The sequence below is a fragment of the Choloepus didactylus genome, chromosome 23 (assembly GCF_015220235.1).
Source record: "Choloepus didactylus isolate mChoDid1 chromosome 23, mChoDid1.pri, whole genome shotgun sequence".
NCBI classification, from domain to species: Eukaryota; Metazoa; Chordata; class Mammalia; order Pilosa; family Megalonychidae; genus Choloepus; species Choloepus didactylus.
Genome location: NC_051329.1, coordinates 13431708 through 13448823, shown reverse-complemented (window position 1 = coordinate 13448823; position 17116 = coordinate 13431708). Strand labels below are relative to the sequence as shown.

Genomic DNA, 17116 nt, shown 5'->3' with positions numbered 1-17116 from the left:
ACAGGCTATTGCCCGTCTTCTGTTATTACAAGCGATGCCACGATGAATATCAACGTGCTGTTGTGTTTCCCACATGGGTGAGCATATCTGACAGAAACAGTTGTAAAAGTCCACCCCAGTATTTCTGAATTCTGCCCAGAAGGGGTGGGGGCCAAGGTAGGGTCATTCTCCCCATCCCCTCTCCCCATGAATTAAGCTGAATTCTACCCTCTCACCTCCTGCCATAGCTGTCCTCCCTCTGCCCCATTTCCCGCCAAGCAGGGAGCTCTCCCTTCTCCTCCACCCCTCTAAAGCCCTCTCGTGTGGCGGCCATGGTCACCCACTAAATGATGGAGGCTCAAAAAAGAAATTCAGACTGCAAGTCCTGCATCCTTTGTGCAGGTCAGGTCCTGGGCCAGGGCATGAGTAAATCAAACACAACCTCATGCATTGTAGTCAGGGGGAGACAAACGATAGGCACGTAAAAACAGAAGATGCCAGGTGGTGATAAATGCAAGGAAAAAAATAAGGCACAGTCCAGAGCAGGAGGGAAAGGTGTGGTGGGATGGGGTTGGGGTGGTTATTTCAAAGAGGGGAGTGGGATGGTTAATTTTGTGTGTCAACCTGTCTAGGTTCTGGTGCCTATTTGTTGGTCAGACTCGGGCCTAGCTATTGTCATGAAGGTATTCTGTAGATGTGATTGCCATCTTTAATCGGTTGACCTTGAGTAAAGGAGATGACCCTCCATAACGTGTGTGGGCTTCATCCAATTGGTTGAAAGCAGAGCAAAAACTGAGGCTTCCCAGGGAAGAAGGAATTCTGCTTCAAGGCTGAATTCCACGTCAACTCCGAGTTCCTAGTCCGCTGGCCTGCCCTGCAGATTTCAGACTCGGCAGCCTCCACAATCATGTGAGCCGATTTCTGAAAATAAATCTGCTTTATTAGTCTTGTTTCTCTGGAGGGTCCTGACTGAGACAGGTGACAGGGAAGGCCTCTCTGGTAAGGTGAACTTTGAGCAGAGACTTAAGGGAAGGGAAGTGGGGAGTTAGGCAGACAGGGTATAGGGCCTTCCGGGCAGGGGTCATGGCAGTGCAAAGGCCCTGAGGCAGGATGGCCCTGATGGGGGTGGGGTGGGGGGGTTGAGAACCAGCTTGGGGGCCCGGACGGCTGAAGCAAAGTGACGTACCAAGACCTTCTGCTTTTGCCCTGAGTGACCGGGGAGTCACTGGAAGGCTTAGGTAGTAGAGGGACAGGACTGTCTCAGGTTGTAACAGGATCCTTCTGGCTGTCATGTGGAGTAGAGACTGAAGGGGCAGAGGTCAAAAACAAGGACACCAGTGAGGAAGCTTTTGGAATAACGTAAGTGTGGGGTGATGGATCTCACGGGCCAAATAATGACCCCCCGCCCAGCCAAATGCCCACAACTTAATTCCCAGAAACTTGGGACTATATTGCCTTAAATGGCAAAAGGGACTTTGCAGATGGGATTTAGTTAAAGACTTTGAGATGAGGGGTTCTCCTGGATTATCCAGGTGAGCCTGATGTAAGCACAGCATCTTTACAAGAGGGAGGCAGAGGCCAGACAGAGAAGATGATGGGACAAGGGACATGGAGGGTCAGAGAGAGAGATGTGAAGATGCCACACTGCTGGCTTGGAAGATGGAGGAAAGGGCCTCCAGCCGAGAAAGGCAGGCACTGACAAAGGCCGACAGGAGACTGCTCAGACACTGGGTGCTCGGGCACTGGGTGCTCGGGCCCAGGCGATGGTGGTAGAGGTGGGGGAAAGTGGCGGCTCTTGGCCACTATGTAGGAAGTGGGGCTGATGGGGCCTGCTGACATGTCCGACAAGGGGCTGAGCAGGGAGTGGACTCAGGGACAACCCTGGGTTTCTGGCCAGAGTGGCTGCATGGACGTCAGCACCATCCATCAAGACAGGGAGGGCCTGACACGGGGAAGGCAGGCAGGAGTTCAGTGTCCTCTCCTCTCGGCCTTTCCCTGGCTGAGAAGTCCACTCCCTCTGGGGCAGGACACAGCTTCTGATGGCCCCCGTTGCAGTCTGAAACTGCTGTGGGTGGAGTGGGCTTAGACCTGCCTGGTTTTCGGTGTTTTTTTTGTGTGTGTGTACCTGATATAATCCCAGAAACCAGTCTGGTGGGGTCCAGGTGCCCCCGGATTATATTTGCTGGGAGAGAAAAGGAAGAAGGAGACAAAACGGGGAGGCAGGAGGGCAGGAGGGTGACAATAGTGTTATAACACGGCTGCTCAGGAAACACGTGGGGGTCCTCAGCTTCCCCCAGACATGTGGCGACCACATTTGGGGACCCTGGGCTGGGACGTGGAGATTAGTAAAGGGCATTCCATTTTCTTTTAATACCTTTGAAAGTCTTTCTGATTTGCGAATTTCTTTAGGGAAGGCTACATTTAGCTACACACTTTAATAAAGGCAGTTCATGAAAATAATAAAATAAAAGAACATGAAACCAGACTGGCTGAGCAACCTACCATTGCCCTCTCATAAAAGGGGAATGTCACAGAGCTGGCTCATAAAGCCCTCTCCACAGGGGCATGGGGTGCAGAAAACACACCCTCGACTGTCATTTATAAAGAGCACCTTCATCCATATCAATAAATGCCTATGAAATAAACAGATGACTTTGAAACACAGCAACCCCTAAGTCACCTTCCCCGTGCGTGGGTGTACATTTTTAGTTTTGTGAGTGTATGTGATTTTAAAATACAATTCTGTGTGTGTGTTAAATGAATAGATGTTCGACATGGAAAAGATAGATAGAATTTGATACACAGTCATCTAATAGAAAGCAGGCAAACCCCCTGTGGCATGTTGAACAGTGGGCCCTTCCACCCCCTCCCCAAAATATGTCCACGACCTAATCCCCAGAATTTATGCATATGATCTTATTTGGAAAAAAGGTCTTTAGAGATGTAATTAAGGATCTCAAGATGAGGTCGTCTTGGACGTAAGCTGGGCCCCAGACCCAGTGATGGGTGTTCTTATATGACAAAGGCAGATTTGACTGAGACATGAGAGGGGAGACGGCTGTGGGAAGGCAGAGGCAGAGAGCGGAGTGACACAGCCACCAGCCAAGGAGCACCTGAAGCAGGACGAGGCCAGAGAAGAGTCTCTCCCCTAGAGACCTCAGAAGAAGGATTTCATATTTCTGGCCACCAGAACTGAGAGAGAATGAATATCTCATTTTAAGCCACCAAGTTTGGGGTGCTTTATGGCAGCCCTAGGAAACCCATACATCCCATAATCTTATCACTTAAAAACTACAGCCCAGGGGCCAGCTGCTTATTTTTGAAAATAAAGTTTTATTGGAAAACGTATTGTCTATGGCTGCTTTTCTGTTGTCATGGCAGAGTTGAGTAGCCGCAAATAAAGTTTTATTGGAACACGTATTGTCTATGGCTGCTTTTGTGTTGTATTGGCAGAGTTCAGTAGTTGCAAGTGAAATCTTATGGCCCCCAAGGCCTGAAATACTTACTCTGTGGCCTTTTAAGTAAAAGATTGCCCCAACCCTGACTTAAAATCATTACATAAAAAAGGATTAGTCCCCCCCAACCTTTTGCCCCTTTAATCTCCTCTTGCAGAGCTGACCACAATTAATATGTATTCTTGTTGACTTTCCCTTATGTTTGTGTATACTAGTATCCATACGTAACATGGATACACGTATCCACATCCATATGTCATGCATATATTATTTCACAGTTTGTGTGTTTTATTAAACCAATTAAAGAATTTATGGAGAGAAGCAATCAAGTTAACTACCACAGGAAAGGAAAAGGAAAGCAAACCCTTTTGTACTTGAGCGAGCTTCTGCACAGTCTCACAGGTGCCCCACAAATGTGATGTCATTTTGATTGGGGCAACTTCTCTCACACAAAGACAAATGAAAGAACTCCTTTTAAAATAAACCTTGTGCCTCACACAGATGGTCATGTCTAAAGTATGTCATGTATATTTGATAACTTTTTTATTTATTAAAAATAATAGATAACATTTGAATGATGAAAAGTTCAGACATTACAAAAAGTTAGATAACGAAAAGGACATCTTCCTGCACCTGGATGCCCACCCTTTGCCTCCCCTACCCAGAGGCAACCACCACTACCACTTCCTTGTGTACCTTCCAAGATCATCTTTGCTTATTTAAGAATATTATGAATTAACCCCCCCCACACCCCTTTTTTTACCCAGGTGGTAGTATACATCACACGTTGTTTAGTATACTCTGTTACCATTTACCAATGTAGTTCAGAGACTGTCCCATGTGCTGGTGACTCTCCATTTGTCCGTCTCCTGTCTTTTGGACCCTGCTCCCTCCCTGCCTACAGCTTCTGTTGGTTCAGCCAATGAGAGGCTCCAGCAGGAATGCGAGGGCGGGGGAGAGAGAATGGGGTATGTATCCCCTGCCTACATTCAACTCTGTGTGGCTCTCTACAGCCCCAGCTCCTGTAGGATGCACTTCTTTCCATGGTACCTGCCCTTCCTGTGCGCCCCCCGTGTCCCTTCAGGACTAGAGGTGGCAACAGCTCCCCAAGGTTACTGGCCCCTGGACACCTCACCATCCTCTGTTGATTCTCTTATTCTTGCCCACAGCTCTGTAATAGTCCCTTCCTTAGAGTCTCTTCAATTAAATCTGAGTGTGCCCTCATTTCCTGCTGACAGAACATAGACAGCTCTTTTTAACAACTGTATAGGATTTCCTTGAATTGACAGACCCTAACCTACAATCAGTGGTCAATGGACTCCTATTATCTGTTTCTTCCAAGTGCCTATTGCAAGATCTTGCAAAGATGAATCCGATGGGGTACCCTTTGGCAATGCAACATGGAGAAATCAGGCACCCTACCTCTGTACCTCTCTGAGTCAGCAGGGTGTGTTCCTAGAAGCAGTTTCTTTAGCTGTATCCTACGGCAGAGGCATGAGCTCCCTGCTTTGGGGTCTCAGTGAGGGAGAGATCTGTTCAGGACACTACATTTCAGCTGATCTTAAAGGAGGAATAAGGGGGTTTCCAAAGAGACATACAAAGTCCAAAGCACATGAAAAGCTGCTCAACATCATTAGCCATCAGGGAATTGCAAATCAAAACCACAGTGAGATATCATTTCACACCCACTGGGATGATTATAATTTAAAAAACGGAAAATAACAAATGTAGGTGGGGATGTAGGGAAATGGAACTCTCATACACTGCTGGGGGGAATGCAAAATGGTGCAGCCACTTTGGAGAACAGTTTGACAGTTCCTCAAAAGATTAAACATAAGGTTACCATATGAGCCACCGATTCCGCTCCTAGGTGTGTAACCAAGAGAAGTGAAAACATATGTCTATACAAAAACTTGTACACAAGTGCCTACAGAAGCATTATTCATAAAGCCAAACAATGAAAGCACCCCAAATGTCCGTCAACTGATGAATGAATAAACAAAAGGTGGTATATCCACACAACGGAATATAGTTTGGCCATGAAAAGGAATGAAATACTGATAACTGCTACAACATGGATTAATCTTGAAAACATGGTGCTAAGTGAAAGAAGCCAGACACAAAAGACAAAATATTGTATGATTCCATTTATATGAAATGTTCAGAAACAAGTCTATAGACAGAGAGTAGATTAGTGGTTGCTTAGTGCTGGGGAGAGGGAAGGGGGAAGAGGAAGGATGAGGAACTCAGCGGTGATGGATAAAGGGTATAGGGTTTCTTATGAGGGTGATGAAAATATTCTAACATTGATTGTGGTGATGGTTGCACAACCGAAAACATACTAAAAAGCACTGAATTGTGTACTTCAGAAGGACGAATCGTGTGGTATAGAAATTGTATCTCAGTAAAGATGTTACAAAAACAAATAAATAAAAAGATGGGAGTTGCCTTTTAAGTGGAAGAAAATGCAAAGGCCTGGGGAAAAAAAAGAAATACCTCATTGCAACTGAGGCGCAGTGTGTGGGTGAGGAAAACGGTAAGGTAGTGCGTCATTCAGGAGAGGAAATGGGGGGGACTCTAGAAGGTAAGCAAGAATCCCTAATCCTGCCCGCATTCTCAGGAGTTTTAGGACTCAAAATAGGGAAGGGGCGAGTAAAAGATGCCCTAGTCGACAGAGCCCTAGAACACGCAGAAGCAGCCACGCACAGCAAGCAGCGTTCCCCGCTGCCACGGCAACAGCCGCCGATTGGCGCCACCCCACGCTTGCGCAAAACGCGAGCGCTCAGACACGCCCTTTGGGGAGTGACTTCCTTCGGGCGCTCAGGTTTAGTCACGCCTACTTCCGGATAGGGCGGGCCTAGGTCAGAGCCACGTGACTTAATTCCGGCTCGCCAAGATGGCGGCGCCCAGTGCGGAAGCGTGTACTTTGTTGGTTTAAGCCGCTGTCGTGCCGGAATCAGTGCAGTGGGGACCGTTCGCCATGTCGCGACTGATCGTGAAGAACCTCCCAAATGGGGTGAGTGCAGAGGCTGGATTTGGGAATCTGAAAATGGGACCAGCGGGAGCTGGAGAGGAGATGGTTGAGGAGAATTGGAGGGCTCTCGCTGTAGGGCAGGACCGCGGGCAGAATTCTCCACTCCGAAGGGGAAGGTCCTTGGATTATCCCGATTTGGCCACAGGGAGAAAGGGATAGTGACTAAGTTCTAATTCCCACTCCTGTTTTTTGATGGGCGCGTTAACTTTACGTCTGGTAGGAATAATTTAAGAAAAGTAAATGGGATACAAAGGACTTAAAGCCACTAAGGCTGGGGTGGGGGAGTGGAAGAGTCGGAGGGGACCCAGTCATATTCGTGTTTCCCTCGAGCCCAATACAGAACCTGGCACATGGTAAGCATTCAGTAAGAACATGCCCGATACATAACATATGGACAAATGTTTGCGTTATCAAGTGATTGGATGCATTGTTCCCGAGTGGATCATCATTACCTGTTTCATTATAGCTATTTTTGGTTGGATGGGCTCACCCTACATGATGGATGGTCATTAAGTTAATCCCCCCAAATACAAAATGTGCCATTTGGATTGTATGAAAGGTCTTCTGTAATCTTGACTCCTTGGGAATCCCTGTCCTTAAAAAGAGTGAGAATGCAACGCAATTTCTGGTTTATTGTTGTGGATTTTTTTCCTTTTCATTTCTCTTGGCCCCAGAGGTGGGTGGATTTATACATGATTTTAAAATACAAACAATGCAGTCCTGTATAAAATGAGAAGCAAAGTCTTTTGCTCATCTTACCCTCTGCCTCCCTCTAGGAGTAAACTGTCTTTACTGGGTTTTTTTTTTTTTAGAGTTCTTCATAGGCATCTCTGTATGTCCAAATAATATGCTCCCAGTCTGTTATATTGTTTTTAATTCTTCCATCATTTACACTAGTAATTTCATATAATATACTTTTAAAAATTCTGTTATCCATCTGTCAGCTTTAGACAGATTCTTGATATCTTACTTTATTGGATGAGGATTTGAACATTGCTGTCCTTCTTTCCCCTCCCAACTGCGCTTCTCAGTGTGGCTGAATCTCTTACCATTGCTTGTCTTGTCTGCTGAATGAAAGAATTAATATTTAAAATAATAATAGTGGTAGCTAACACTTTGAGAGCTTACAATGTGCCAGGTACTGTTCAGTGTACTTCAGAGTAACTCATTTTATCATCCCCATATCTCAGTGAGGTAAGCTCTATTGTTAGGTCCATTTTATTTTATTTATTTTTTTTTTTAATCATCATTTTATTGAGATATATTCACATACCACGCAGTCATACAAAACAAATTGTACTTTCGATTGTTTACAGTACCATTACATAGTTGTATATTCATCACCTAAATCAATCCCTGACACCTTCATTAGCACACACACAAAAATAACAAGAATAATAATTAGAGTGAAAAAGAGCAATTGAAGTAAAAAAGAACACTGGGTACCTTTGTCTGTTTGTTTCCTTCCCCTACTTTTCTACACATCCATCCATAAACGAGACAAAGTGGTGTTTGGTCCTTATGGCTTTCCCAATCCCATTGTCACCCCTCATAAGCTACATTTTTATACAACTGTCTTCGAGATTCATGGGTTCTGGGTTGTAGTTTGATAGTTTCAGGTATCCACCACCAGCTACCCCAATTCTTTAGAACCTAAAAAGGGTTGTCTAAAGTGTGCATAAGAGTGCCCACCAGAGTGACCTCTCGGCTCCTTTTGGAATCTCTCTGCCACTGAAGCTTATTTCATTTCCTTTCACATCCCCCTTTTGGTCAAGAAGATGTTCTCCGTCCCACGGTGCCAGGTCTACATTCCTCCCTGGGAGTCATATTCCACGTTGCCAGGGAGATTCACTTCCCTGGGTGTCTGATCTGTTAGGTCCATTTTAAAGGTGCAGAAACTAAGGTACAGTGAAGTTAAGTAATTTGCCTTCGATCACACATGGCTGAAAATTTGCAGAGCAGGGATTGAATTAGGCAATCTGATTCTAGAATTTGCATTCTTGACCAGTACATGGAACTGCCTCTTTCCATATGACTGTATTCACCTATTTTAAATTTTTTCCTACTGACAAACATTTAGTAGTATTTGCTATGTTGCTGGCATTGTAGCTAGAGGTGGACAAGACTCAGTCCCCTCTTTTATGGAGCTTTCAGTCTGGTGGAGGAGACAGGGATCAAGTATGAACTGGGTGCTGTAGGAGCACAGAGGGGGTTGATTGCCTGACACAATCTGAGGAATCTAATGGCTTCCTGAAGGAAGAGAAGATTGAATTGAGGGTGGGGAATAGTTATCCAGAGCCCAGAGAGGATGACAGTTGTAAAATCTCAGAGGTGAGAAGCAGAGAAGGCTGCAAGGAGTTTGGTGTTGCGGGAGAGAAGAGTCCAAGACCAGGAGGTAGCAAGAGATGGGGCTGAAGCGGTGGGCCAGGGCCAGCTCACAGAAGTTCTGGTGTTCGGCATTAGATGCCTACACTTGACCTTTTGGTGTTGGAGAGTCGCCAAAAGGTTCTGAACAAAGGAGTGGTATGGTCAGACTTGAGTGTGGTGTCTCCCAGGTAATGGGGAGATGAATTCACTGCTTTTTATATATTTGAGCCAAGTCACAAACCCGTATTATATGGACCTTGAGCATGTCATTTAGCCTTTATGAGCTCCGTTTCCTTCTCTATAAAATGTGGATAATAAGTTCTAACTCCTAGAGCAATCACGAGATTTTAATGAGATCACGAGTATAAAGAACCTGCCTCTGAAAATGTCTTTTTCCTTCTTACTGAACTGCCAAAACCTCTAGCTTCCTGCGTTTTTAAACTTATTAGTGCTGTTTGTGGGGCCCTGAGTGTGCCTTCACCCCCACTACTGCACACACACACACAGACACAAATCTCCCATTATCTGCTTAGAAAACCCACTGAGTTGTGGGTAACCTGGTAGGAGTGAGGATGGTAGGGAGCCAGGAGCCAGTTAGGGTTCCTTGACTGAATAATAATATTAGTGTTTAAGCCACCTATTGCTGCTGTAACAAATTACCACAAATTTAGTGGCTAAAACATTACAAACATTATTTTCAGTTCCAGAGGTCAGGAGTTCTAAAATCAAGGTGTTGGCAGGGCTGCATTCCTTTTGGAGGCCCTAGGGGAGAATCTGTTTCCTTGCCTTTTGCAGCTTCTAGAAGTACCCTGTATTCCTTGGCTCTTGGCCACATCCTCCATCTTCAAAGCCAGCATTGTGGCGTCTTCAAAACTCTCTCTCCCCTTCTGTTGTGACATCACCTTTCCTGACTCTTCCTCTCCCACCTCCCTCTTATAAGGATGCATGATTACTGTGACCCACCCGCAGCCCGCATAACCCAGGTGAATCTGTACTTCTCAGGATCCTTAGTCACATGAAAATCCCTTTTGTCATACAGGGTAACATATTCACAGGTGTAAGGGACCTGCTCAAGGCCACACAGATAGTAACTGCGTGCTCCTGAGCTTGAATGAGGTCTGACATACCTCCTCCTCTCAGGTTGCCCGTGGGGAATCCCACAGCCTCAGGTTTTCAGCCCATTTTGTCTCCTTGTTCTGGGACTCCCCCACTCCTTCCTCATGGCCACCTCTTCTGTCCTAGATAAAGGAGGAACGTTTCAGGCAGCTGTTTACCGCCTTCGGCACGCTGACAGACTGCAGCCTAAAGTTCACCAAAGATGGCAAGTTCCGGAAGTTTGGCTTTATCGGCTTCAAGTCTGAGGAAGAGGCCCAAACAGCACTGAACCATTTCAACAAGAGCTTTATCGACACGTCTCGGATCACAGTGAGTGTGCAAGTTTCAGCCCTGTCTCCTTGTTGAAAGTGATGCCACTTGATCTCGAGCTGCATACTTGGGTCCAAAAGACTATCCTTTTTGAGGCTACAACTTCTTTGGTGTATGTCAGTGGTTCACAGACTTCGTGCATAAGACTCTCCTGGAGAGCTGGTTAAAGCAGTTTCCTGGGGCCATCCTCAGAGATTCAGTATGTAGGAGTGGGGCTCAGGAATTTCCATTTCTAACAACATCACAGGTGATGCTATTGGTGAAAAGACCACACTTTAAGACTCACTGGTCTACATCATCTGCTCATTCACCATTCAGCCAGCATCGAGTGGGCAGAGAAAACACGATACACCTGGCCCCTGTCCTCATGGCACCAGCAGTCTGCTGGGCAGGGGGTAGACACATAAGCAGGCTGTGATGGGGGAAGCACCAGGGTCTGGGAAAACAGAAGAGGCCTCTAACCCAGCCAGGGGAGGGGTCAGGAAAGCTTCTTGGAGGAGGAGGTCCCACCCATGTCCCTCATGTGTATTTAATGACTCGGCAAAACATCCATAATGCATTGTTGAGAAGACAAAGCAGATCATGGAGAGGTAGACATGGTGTGAGCCCATTTACACAGTCATGTCTCTCAATCTGTGTGCATATGTGTATGGAGAGGGACATGTGAAGGGCTTGCCACCAAAATAATAATTCCTTTCTGAAGGATAGGAATTTTTTTTTTAACTTTCATTGTACTTTTTTGTATTTGAATTTTGTATAATGAGCTTGTCATTATTACAGAAACTACAAAACTATTTTGAAACTCTGTACAAATCGGGGTGGAACAACATAGCAACCCCTCTTGCTCCGGCTGTGGTTGGCTGAACCGTGTCCCCACCATGACTGTGGCTTTGGAGTTGGCGTGGGGCATGGGCACCAACCGTGGGTGTCCCAGCAGGGCCAGTGCTTGCAGCAGCCATCTCCAGGGAGCATTGGAGCGTCCGTGGCTGGAGAGTGGTGGCAGCTCAGGCTTAATACACAACCCCCACCTGTGGCCTGGAGGCAGATTTCACCCCCTCTTTCTCCCTAGCGTTGTTCTCTGGGGCCAGGTGAGCAGCCTCGCAGCCATTAGAATAACAGTGACAGCCATTTACTCCATCTTTGTTGGCCTCTGGCTGAGCACGTTGCCGGTGTCCTCTCATTTCACCCTCACACCCACCCTATGACATAAGTGGTTAAGAACTCAGGCTCCAGAGTCAGACTCATGTGTTCCAAGCCCCTACCCTGTCACCACTACTTGAGTGGCCTGGGGCCTGATGTGGCTTCTCTATGCTTCAGTGTCCTCATCACAGTTCCTCTCTCCCATTGCTGTGAGGCTTAGCGAATCAGCATGTGCAAAGCACAGAAGACAGTGCCTGGCACACATAATCCTCAGTAAATGTTACCTCTACGGTTACAACGACTTTAAGGAGGAGAAAGCCAAGGTCACGGGAGGATAAATGAAGTGCTTCAGCTAACTCAGCTGAAGTGGTGGCTGCGCAGTAGCAGGTGTGATCACCGCTGTCTCCTTCCCATGCAGGTGGAGTTCTGCAAGTCATTTGGGGACCCAACAAAGCCCCGAGCCTGGAGCAAACATGCCCAGAAGCCCAGCCAGCCCACACAACCTTCACAAGACTCTGTTTCCAAAGAAACTAAGAAAGTACGTAGACGATCTCTCCGGCCCCACTGCCAGCCTCAGCAGAGGGGCTACTGTTTTGGGAAGGAAGGGCAGTGAAGCAGGAACGATCTGAGAACACCTCTCCCCTCTCAGACAGTTCCTGAAGGTGGGCTCTCCCTGGGCAGTGTGGCTCTGCCTCCTCTTTCCCCTCACCTGTGTGGCCCTCACCATCTCTACTCTCTGTTTTCAGGAAGACAAGAAGAAAAAGGGAGCAGGTGACCTAGAGAAGGTGAGTCTGCCCTGCTGACCCAGACAGGGCAGCCCCCGGAGGGCAGGGGCAGGCTGGAGAGGGTGGAGGCCAGCCCAGGCAGAGGCAGCCATGCCTCTTGGCTACCCTGGCTGTGCTCTGTAGCTTCTAGACCCTTCCTGTGTGGTGGAGGGTCCCCTCTGCCCTCCTCAGGACCCAGCTGACACTAGAGGTCCTCAGGGGTTGGGAGAAAGGAGCTTAGAAGGTGCTTTTCCCCTCCAAGAAGGCGCCCCCCCTGAGCTTCTCTGCCTCTTCTCCCTCCTTCCCCTGCTGCCCTCCTGCCTCGGTTCCGTGCCCCCAGCTGAAGGAAGACAGCGAGTTCCAGGAGTTCCTGTCAGTTCACCAGAGGCGGACACAGGCAGCCACATGGGCCAACGACACCCTGGCCACCGAGCCCCCAAAGGGGAAGAGCAAGCCGGCCTCCGACTACCTGAACTTCGACTCTGACTCAGGGCAGGAGAGTGAGAAGGAGGAGGGAGCCGGGGAGGACTTGGAAGGTAATGGCGTCTGTGCCCATGTGTGTGCTCACGTGCAGGGTGCACACCACCACGTGTGCACAGCCCATTCAGGCCGGGTGTTGGGAGACAGGACCCACTCCCGACTGTCACTGATGCCCTGTCTCCCTGTTTTTCCAGAGGAGGAAGCCCTGGAGCCGAGGGCAGCTGTGCAGAAGGGGCTGTCAGACATGGATTACCTGAAGTCCAAGATGGTGGAGGCCGAGTCATCGTCTTCCTCTGAGGAGGAGGAGGAGAGTGAAGACGAAGCGGTGAACTGTGACACAGAGAGTGGGGACGAGGACGGGGAGCCCTTGGCCACTCCAGCCCAGCAGGAAATCGGGAGGAAGGGAGCTGGCGGAGAGCGAGAGGCCCTGGCTGGGAATCAGCAGCCACAGGGGGCCAAAGCCCAGGTGTGTGTGCACATCGAGGTGTGCACGGAAGCTTTGGGTGGGTCTGGGGGAGGCATCCCCTCTTGTACTGTCCTGTGTTTCCTGCAGCTCCTTTGTTAGGGGAGTAGCATGGAGAGGAAAGAGCAGAACTCTGCAGTCAGAAGCCAACCTTCAGACCTTGGCTCAGCCACTTCTTGCTGTGTGACATTGGGCAAGCCGCTTTTCTCTGAGTTTATTTCCTGTTTCTAACATGGAGAGGCTGGCTGCCTTTGGAGTTGTAGGGCATAAATGAACTAGACTTGGATATGAGAGTTTAATGCTTTGTAGTCACTGATGTAGACAGATGTGAGCTAATCATTGTCAGTATTAGGTAAAATTAATTGAGCACTTAGTATGTGCTCAATCCCATGCCTGCCATGTCATTGAGTCTCAGAACTATCTTGTGGGGCAGCCATTCTTCTTTGTCCATTTTACAGGTGAGGAAACTGAGGCTCAGGGAAGGGAAGAGACTTGCTCAAGGTCATGGCTGGGAAGTAGTGGAACCAGGACTCAGACCCAGGTCTGATGGGCACTGCCCTTGAGGACAGCTACCTCTTTTCCCACTTGGGCATCCTCCCTACCTTAGAGAAGGGACAGGTTGATGTGTTGCCAGGGTCCCATCACCTCATCTCCCTAAGAGCCCCCCTTTGACAGCTGCAGTTCCAGACCTCCTTGTGCCTTTGTAGAGAAACTTCAGCTCCTTTGCCAGCCCTTTATTTTCGTAGCTCCAGGCTTCATCCTCTTTTCTTCACTCTTGTTCTCCCTTTTTCACTTCCCTCTCCCCTCCCTCCTTCCATTCTCTGTCTCCTAATTACTATACCCTGTCCTTTTCTCCTAAAATGTGTATTTCAGGGGAGGTAGAAGACTGTGGCAAAAATCAGAGAGTTAAGGGTTCAAATCCCAGCTCTGGCACTCGGTAGCTGCTTGACCTTGGCTGAGATGCTTCACCTCTGTGAGCCTCTAATCTTCCTCTATACAGCGATGCTCATCTTAGCACCTGTCCCCAGGGTCGTATCTGAAGCCCCTGAGGCGAAATGTATTTTGGGATTCAGAGATTTTCAGATTTCATAAAAATAACCCAGTCCAATGTAGCACCTCCAGCACCAAAAACTTAATGGTTTTTCAGAGCTGTTTGGATGCCAGAAGTAAGGGAAAAGATCATTAGCCTGTAATCCCCAGAGGACTGCTTTAAAGGTGCAATAGGACAGTGTCTTCAAAGAGTTTGGCATGGTGTCTGTCGCCAAGTAAGGCCTAAGGCAGCAGCAGTAAATGTCACTGCATGTCAGAGCCTCTTTCCCATTCCCTCTGTCCCTCCTTGGAGCCCAGGACCCCTGTTAGCATGCCCACAGCTAGCTGGGCTCCCCTTTCTGTACTCTGGTTGTAGCCGACATCTCAGGGGTGCACAGGGAGACTTGGCAGCTCCCACCCCTTCTTGCCAGCCTCCCTCCCCACAGGCACAGACTCACCAGCATTCCCCACTCGGTGCCGGCCCCTCCTGTGGCTGTGCCAGGCGACTCACCGTGTCCCTTTCTGTTTGCTCTCGGTGGGCACCCAGGTGGAGAAACCAGCAAACCCCAAGGAACCCACCACCCCTCACACTGTGAAGCTGCGGGGAGCCCCGTTCACTGTCACAGAGGTGAGTCCTTACCACGCCGCAGACAGGGAGCGGGCAGGCACCGTAAGCCAGGCGGGCTTTGTGACATAGCCTTGGTGTTTTTCAGCCCTTTAAAAATGATGTAACATCATTAGTTTCATCAGGAATTGGAGTGCGGTGAATGTTAGGGAGCATAAATTGATATAGAAGTTTTTCTGGAAAGAAAAGGAATAACCTGGAATTTCCCGAGACAGAAGACTCAGCCCCTACCAGATATTATAACAGTTAAGACAGCATTGTTCGGGCAAAGGAGCTGGCAGGTTGATGGAACAGAATGGACTCTAGAAATGGACTCAAATCTATTTAGGCATTTAGTTGAGCTAGTTCATGATAATGGGGTGTATCATATCAATGAAGAGAAGAGAGACTGCTGTATAAATGCGATTGGGACCACCTAACATTTTTGAAGGATAAAGAGGTGGGTCCCTGTCTCATTCTTTGTAGCATGATAAATTTCACATGCATCAAAGATTTAAGCATACAAAAGACAGGAACAATGAAAGTTCTGAGAGAAATCATTGATGATATAATCTTAGAATGGAGAATGCCTTTCTGAGCAGTATGAAAATCTGGTAGCCAGGAAGAAAAAGATGGGTAAATTTAACTCCATAACAATTGAAATTTCAGTATGGCAACAGACGGCGTAAGCATAGTCAAAAAATAAACATCAAACATTTGTAACACATATGGCAGATGAAAGCTAATTTCTTTCACTTACAAAGAGCTCATCCAGATAAATAAGCAAAGGGCATGTGATCTAATAGAAAAATGGGTGAAGGAGATGAGGTCTTCCAAGAAAAAGAATTCAGAGGCCCAGTAAAGATGCTTGAGTTCACTTGTAACTAAGAAATGCAAATCAAAACAGAGAGATCCCATTTTTCACATGCTAAATTGGCAAAAAATATTTTAAAGTTTGATGATAAATACCTTCATACATTGTTGGTGGAAGTATGTGGTGCAACCTGTTGAGAGCAATTTGGAAGCGTCAGTCAAAATGAATAATATATGCATAATTTGGACTTCGCTGTGGCCTCACTAGGGCTTTCCCCTACAGGCAAATCACCCAAGAATACCAGGGTGTCCCTGCAGGGATGGTCATTGAGACATTCTTTTATTTTATTTTATTTTATTTTTATATTTTTTAATTGTGAAATATAACAAATATACAGAAAAGTAATAGCTTTCAAAATGCAATTTAACTAGTAGTTAGCAAATTTCAAAGAATGTTATAGGTTATAGCTCCACAATTTGTTATTTCCTTACTGTGAAGCTTAGCATATATATAGAAATGCGATAACTTTCAAAGTATGATTTGACAAGTAACTACAGAGCAAATTTCAGAGCATGTTAATGTTACAGTTCTACCATGTCAGTTATTTCCTTCTAGCTGTTCTAGTAGGAACTAAAATATATATATATATATATATATATAGGTTCAGTTTTCATAGTGCTTTGTTAAATCCTATCTTGTCAGTTGCTACCCCTCTATCTTGTTTGATCACTGTCTCAGTCTTCAGGGATATCTGTGCAGTGACCACCCTAACTTGTTCATATTGAAAAGGGATGTCGACACTATAGGGAAGGGTGATGCATCTGGTTGATGTTCTTGGGTTTTAGGACTTATCTGGCATAGGAAAACTCTGGAGGATTTAAGTTTCTGAAAGGTAAACTTGGTAAAACTTTTATAGAGTCTCAGATAGGGACCTAGGTATTCTTTAGTGTTTTCGGGACTACTGTTGATTTGGGTTTGGCATACTGTGGCCATTTGGAATATCTAGCTGGAGCTTGCATAAGAGTAACCTCCAGGATAGCCCCTGACTCTATTTGAAATCTCTTAGCCATTGAAACCTTATCTTGTTACCTTTGTTTTCCCCCTTTTGGTCAACAAAGGCAATCTTGATTCCTAGATGTCAGGGTCAGGCTCACTCATGGGAGTTGCGTCCCACGTTGCCAAGGAGATTCACTGGCGGGGAGGGTAATGAATTTATTTGCAGGGTTGGGCTTACAGAGAGAAAAGCCACATGTGAGCAACAAAAGAGGTTCTCTGGAGGTGACTCCTAGGCAAAATTATAGGTGGGCTTAACCTCCTCTTTATTACCTTAAGTTTCACTAGCACAAGCCTCAAGATCGAAGGTTTGACTTACTAAGTAGGCGGGTTCCTAATTTCACATAACATATATTCTATCCAAGATAAACAATTAGTGTCTCAAATTGTCATCACTTAGTTGTATAATCATCGTCACTCTCATTTTTTTTTAATTTTATTGAGATTGTTCACATACCATACAATTATCCAAAGATCCAAAGTGCACAATCAATTGCCCATGGTACCAT

General features: G+C 46.7%; 1 protein-coding gene across 2 annotated transcripts in view; it reads left to right on the top strand.

Moving 5' to 3' along the window:
• Positions 1-6313: 6313 nt before the first annotated feature.
• Positions 6314-17116, top strand: part of RBM19 (RNA binding motif protein 19) — a 149023-nt gene continuing 138220 nt past the window's right edge. For both annotated transcript variants that reach the window (XM_037816979.1, XM_037816980.1), the window contains exons 1-7: positions 6314-6450; positions 10078-10260; positions 11819-11938; positions 12147-12185; positions 12505-12700; positions 12839-13110; positions 14684-14764. In XM_037816979.1, coding sequence (XP_037672907.1) covers positions 6415-6450; positions 10078-10260; positions 11819-11938; positions 12147-12185; positions 12505-12700; positions 12839-13110; positions 14684-14764 — 927 coding nt within the window. In that variant the 5' untranslated portion in view covers positions 6314-6414. The remainder of the gene's footprint in view (positions 6451-10077; positions 10261-11818; positions 11939-12146; positions 12186-12504; positions 12701-12838; positions 13111-14683; positions 14765-17116) is intronic.